This window comes from Lissotriton vulgaris, chromosome 8 (genome assembly GCF_964263255.1).
Source record: "Lissotriton vulgaris chromosome 8, aLisVul1.2, whole genome shotgun sequence".
Taxonomy (NCBI): Eukaryota; Metazoa; Chordata; class Amphibia; order Caudata; family Salamandridae; genus Lissotriton; species Lissotriton vulgaris.
Window position 1 is genome coordinate 1,255,492,775 of NC_141696.1, and position 6,110 is coordinate 1,255,498,884.

The 6,110-nt window shown below is 55.4% G+C and overlaps 1 protein-coding gene across 1 annotated transcript; it reads right to left on the reverse strand.

Annotated features, from left to right (window-relative positions):
- Positions 1-277: 277 nt before the first annotated feature.
- GSX1 (GS homeobox 1) lies at positions 278-3,612 on the reverse strand. The gene is made up of 2 exons (XM_086933462.1): positions 3,240-3,612; positions 278-636 (listed from the first exon to the last, which is right to left on the reverse strand). The coding sequence occupies exons 1-2, from the start codon at positions 3,610-3,612 to the stop codon at positions 278-280; spliced, it is 732 nt and encodes a 243-aa protein (XP_086789588.1).
- Positions 3,613-6,110: the final 2,498 nt, after the last annotated feature.

Here is a 6,110-nt window from a genome sequence, read left to right on the forward strand (position 1 = left end):
AGTGCCAGGAAGGAGCTGATGGCAGCCTGGTCAACAAGTCTTTGCCTCCCCTGAGTGCCAGGGGGGAGCTGGCTGGCAGCCTGATCAACTAGTCTTTGCCCTCCCCTGAGTGCCAGGGAGGAGCTGGTGGGCAGCCAACCTTGAGTTTGCACCGGCCTTGGGGGCTGGCACGTGGCCCTGGGTCCGTGCGTTAAGACGCACGGGATCCCCTTTTACGCGGAGGCCCTGCTCTCCAGAGCTCTGTCTGGCGGGGGCAGCCTTGCTTCAGACGGCTGCTCTAGGGGCTGAGGTCGTGGCTGTCGTCCTTGGAGGAGGATGAGGGGGACAGGGGCAGGTCGTCGTCGTCAGAGCACCTGCCGGAGGAGGAGCACTTGCAGGGGTGCGGGCTGCCCCGGTGGGAGCCTCCTTTGCCCTCCTTCTTGTGCTTCACCCGCCGGTTCTGGAACCAGATCTTGACCTGCTTCTCGGACAGGCTCAGGTAGGTGGCGATCTCGATGCGGCGCAGGCGGGACAGGTACATGTTGGAGGCGAACTCCCGCTCGAGCTCCAGCAGCTGCGTGCTGGTGAAGGCCGTGCGCATCCGCTTGCTGCTGCTGCTGCCGCCGGTGCCGCAGCCCAGCGGGCCTGGAGGGCTCTCTGCAGAGACACAAGGGAGAAAGAGATCGTTACTCACAGAGCCGGTGGAGAGGGGGGGGGGGGAGAGGGAGAGGACAGGGGAGAGGGGAGAGGGGAAGGGGCAGAGGGAGAAGAGGGGTTGTTATTCACTGCACGTGGTGAGAGGAGACACAGAAGAGGTGGGGCAGAGATAGGGGAGAAAGGGGTACTGGGAGAGAAAAGAGCGGAAATTAAAAAGGCAAAGAGGGGAGAAACAGGGTAGCCACAGAGAAATAGGAGAGAAGACACAGGACAGGTGAACAAAAGAATGGAGGTTGCTAAGAAAAAAAAAGTGTTGACCATATGCAGGCTAAGGGGCATAGTTACAGAGAATTGGTGAAGGGAAGGGCCACAAGTCATTTATCTGCACTGCCCAATGCCATTTCGAGAGGGCAGGAATACACAGTGGAGCATATTTACAAGCCCCTTGCGCCATCGAAGCGTCACTTTTTTTACACCCCGGTGGTGCACAGTGCAGGCCCATATCTGCAAGGCCATGCAAAGCCACCCTGCGCCGCATAAGGTGTAGGCCAAGCAGCGCAAGTCACTCTGCCTTGACTTACATTGCGGCAGGAAGGATTGGCATGGGTGTTGCTGTGGGTGTTCCCATGCAACACCTGTGGGTGGAGGAGAAATGTTCACGTTTCTCCTCGGTTTTTTTGTGTTGCATTCTGCCGCACACAGAATGAAGAAAACGCCCCTCTTGTGGTTGTTTTTGCGTAGGAAGGTACCTTCCTGCACAAAAACAAGCATGTCAACAACACAGACACTCTTGCACCATGGTGCAAGGGTCTCTGCGTTAGTGCTCGGCTGCAATGTTTGCGCGGGCGCTGGCTGAAAGGACTGGAATGCAATCTATCTTGTAAATTTGGTCATTTCTGTCCTTTCGAATTGGGGTATGGCAGCTCAGTAAAATGACTTGTGGCACTGATCTATGCCAATTCTTTGTAAATATGCCCTGTATTTATAAGTTATGGTGCATTCCTGTACTTTCAGCCAGCGCCGGTGCACAATTAGCAGCCGTGCGCCAATGCAGGCACCCGTGCACCATGGTCTAAGGGTGTCTTTCACCTTGGTGCAAGGGTGTCTTGCACCATGGTGCAAGGGTGTCTATGTTGCTGGCATGATTGTTTTTGTGCAGGAAGGAACTCATTGCTGCACAAAAGCAGTAATTGGAGGCGATTTCCTCTTGCACTGTGTCCTGGCAGGTCACATGGAAACAGGAAAAAACAAGGTGAAATAATGTTATTTCTCTTCTTTGCACCGCCCCTGGGGAGGCGCATGATTTTAACACATTGTAAATCTGGGAATGTGTGAAAACCTATGGGCGTTGTGTGGGAACACCTACAGCAACACCCATGGTATGCCCCGATAATGTAGAGTGAGGCAAGGCGGTGGCATACGCTGCATTGACTTACTCCATATCTACACAGACATGAAAAGCCACGCAGGACGGCTTTATGTGGCCTTGGAAATATGGGTAAGCCCTGTGCAGCACTGGAACATCGCAAAAAGTGACATTCTGGAGCACAGAGCTAGTAAATAAGCCCCCGAGACCTAGAGCAGGCACGTGCAAGGGGAGTCCTAGCCTCCCTTGCACCTGGAGCTAGTAGCGCCTGGAGCAGGCATGTGAAAGGCAAGTTTCAGCCTCACCTAGAGGGGAGCCCTAGCTTCTCTCACTCCCGGAGAAAGCAGCACGCCAGCTGCAGGAGCAGGCAGTGCTACCCGAGGAAGCAGGCAGTATGAAGAGCGAGGATGTGCATCAAAGGGAGCTGTCAGTCAGAGCAGGACGTTGAAGATTGATCATGCAATTGGAGCAGTCAGTGGTGTATGGATCAGGTTTTAGGAGCAGGCAGGAGAGCATGGAGTAGGAGGCGACAGGCACTGTGTACAGCCAGTCGGAAGACAGAGTGTGAAAAGGTTGTCTATAGGGAGGATTGTGAGTAGGAGCAGGCAGTACTGTAATCGCTGGCGCCAGTCGGCAGGGTCGCTCAGCAGCCAATCAGTATTGACGCTCGGCGCGTGCATGCAGTGTTAGCTGCCTGCCGGAGCATCGGAATTCAGAGTTTGCAGCCAGAGTGACTAGAATGTGTGAGCAGCGCAGCTATCGTTATATAGTAGGGAGTACTTGACACAGTATGCATGAGGAGGCAGCGTTAGTTGGAAGTGAGTTAGAACAGTTGGTAGGACGCGAGAGTAGTCGGTAGGACCTGGCAGTGTGCGGCGCAGGCAGTAGGCAGAGGGAGCGGTCGCTGCAGTGTGAGCAGTCAGTTGAAGCGGAAAGAGTGCGCGGTCATTAGGAGCTATGTAGTAGGCAAAGACGCAGTGAGCAGTCAGTAGGAGCAGGCAGAGTGAACTGTTAGTTGGAGGAGGGGGGCGGATCAGACAGAGCGAGCACTCAACTGGAGCAGGCAGAGTGAGCAGTTAGTAGGAGCAGGATGGGCGAACAGTCAGTAGGAGCAGGCAGAGTGAGCAGTTAGTAGGAGCAGGCGGGGAAAACAGTTGGTGTGGAGCAGGCAGAAGACACATAACTAGGGCAGTGAGCCCGCTCACGCAGACGTCCCCGGAAGCCCGGCGGTACTCACCGAGAGAGATGCAGTGGAAGTGGCGCGGCTCCAGCGGGTAGCCCGCTGCTTGGTAGATGGCGGCTCCGGGTCCCACGTTGACCCCGGCGGAGGCCGGGTGCTGGCGGCTCATGGGCTGCGGGCAGTACTGAGAGCCAAACCCCGGGAAGGAGGCCTTCAGCAGGGGGTGCGGGGCGTGCAGCGGCGGGCCGGGCACGCACAGCGGGCACAGGCACAGCAGCCCGGGCTTCCGGGTGTGGCAGGGACCAGAGAGCCCGTGCAAGGGGTGCGAGGGGTGCAGGGCGTAGGGGAAGAGGGGAGGGGGGCTGCTCTCGCGCTTCTTCTCATGCCCCTCTCTCAGGATCAGGGAGTCCACCAGGAAGGAGCGAGGCATCTCTGCAGGGGAGGGCTAGCTGGGAGTCTGGCGCTGCTGGTGCTGAGGGACACCTCCGACTCCTGGGGCTTTCTGCCTCGCAAAAGCCTCTGTACTAGTGCTGGAAAGTCCCTGGGGGGAGGAGGGGGTCTCTCTTGGCTGGTGCTGTTTGGTCCCTAAGGGGTCTCTCTGTGCTGGTCCCTAAGGGGTCTCTCTGTGCTGGTGCTGTTTGATCCCTAAAGGGTCTCTCTGTTCTGTTTGGTCCCTAAGGGGTCTCTCTGTGCTGGCGCAGTTTGGTCCCTAAGGGGTCTCTGTGCTGGTGCTGTTTGGTCCCTAAGGGGTCTCTCTGTGCTGGTGCTGTTTGGTCCCTAAGGGGTCTCTCTGCGCTGGTGCTGTTTGGTCCCTAAGGGGTCCCTCTGTGCTGGTCCCTAAGGGGTCTCTCTGTGCTGGTGCTGTTTGGTCCCTAAGGGGCCTCTCTGTTCTGTTTGGTCCCTGAGGAGTCTCTCTGTGCTGGTGCTGTTTGGTCCCTGCGGGGCCTCTCTCTGTCGGTGCTGAGCGCTCCCTGTCTCCTGCGCTTCCTCCGCTGGGGCTGCGAGCGTGGCTGCAGATGCTGGGCGGGTGCTGGCCAGAGCGCAGTGGTGCTGAAGCCTCCGGGGGCTGCGCTTTATATACCCTCCTCCCGGGGCTGAGCTCTGAATGGGCTTTTTGTGCCCCCTTCTCTTGGCATTCCCCCTGCACGCTTCCTCATTATCCCCCTTGTTAACTAAATGAAGTGCATAATGTACTCCTTTCTTTGTGGGCCCCACCCACGCCGTGACGGGCCGCCGCCCCCGCCCCCCCCCCCGGCCCGGGTTATTTTCTCATCCCCCCGCCATTTAATATTCTTTTCTTGCTCTTTATTTGGTCCTTTTGCTTTCAGGCAGGGCTCAGGCCGTCTCCCCCCGGCCATTTAGCGTCCCCGGCCCGCTAGAAACCCATTCTAAAGCACTTTCCTTCATATTTCTCGAGCCCCGGGTCCCTTCCACCTGCAGAACGCATCTGCCCCTTTCAGGGCTCCCACCTCTGCGCGCTCAGTGCAGTCTCTTCTCGGGGCCCTGCGGGCAGCCAGCTACCCGCCCGCCCCCTGCCACCCCTGACTAGGGTAACACCGTAACTGCCTTCGGGAAACATGTATACGTTTAATTTCTGCAGTTTCTATCCTCTGCCAACAACAGGTGCCTCTAATACCAAATTTAATGCAAAATGAAAAACATTAAACTGCAATCGCGTGCGATTATCCACACGCATGGTGCCTAATCTGCAATCTTTGCGTGCGTAAATTACTGTACGTGGTATACGTATGCAGGGCAATTTGCATGCTGGGTGTGTATAGATGTATTAACGTTTCACCCACTCGCAGAGTGATTTGACATTTTAAGAATTTACAGGTTTATTTACTTGTTAAGAACATATAACATACATTGCATTTGACCCCGATACACATGGTTTCTACTGGACCAATCTTTGACATGATACAGGTTTTTAAACATTGGTGTAACAATGTCAATTAGAAAAAAAACGAAGGGCATACTCGGTTAAAATATGTATCCCGCATGCCCGCAAAAGACCCCGCGTAAACACCAACAACACGGTGCCAAGTAAGAACTGTATTCAACGTGAATGTTTTCCATGGCAGCTCAGTAAATGTCTCAAAAACCACATGCTGCGGGTGTAGCCCGCAGAAACGATTCGCAACTGGCCAAATGGAAGTTTCACAAGCTTTCCTCGTTCGCTTCTTCTGTTTTTATTTCTCTGCAGCTTGTTCGGGGCTTTTGTCGAGCGTCGCGGCTTCTGTGACTTTTTTTTTTATCTATTTAAGTGTCTATGCCCCGTACGCGCACGAGGTGTCTCGGTGAAGATTCTTCAAACATTTTAATAGCGCCAACTGCACAACGCGTTTACTTCTGTGTGCTACAACATCGGAGAGCAGTGATTACTAGATTGTGAGTTTATTTTAATGAAGCCTATTGGACAGCTGAATGGGCCCCTCTAGACTGACATACACGCTATATAATTAAAGCGCTAGGGTAAGCCTTAAGCACACACAGTACGGGCAATTAAACCGCAGTTTACACGTGCCCAGTGCCCCTCGCACGTGCTCCTGTGGCACGGCGGCTCATCACACCCACACATAAGGTTTCATTCATGTAGGCATCCATCCAGCTCATATATCCGTGCCCCATGCTGTCTTGGCAGCTCCCTCCCCACAAAGACCTAAACAGCGGGCGTGTTCGAGCGTGAAACGCCCGCTAGCCACGGGGATCCAGTGTGCTCGTCTTCGGAGCTGGTCGGCTCTTCCGTAGTGTTCAGGATCCCGGCCTCTCCCATCGCGGGGGCGTGATCCTCTGCAGCTAGGGCGCTCTTTAAGGTGCACCCCGCTGTGCACTGGCACACGGAGAGACAGATGCAAAAGGGAAGAGGGTTTCACACAGACCTGTCACATGTAGGATTGCGCAACGTGTCGGGTCTGAATTTGGGCG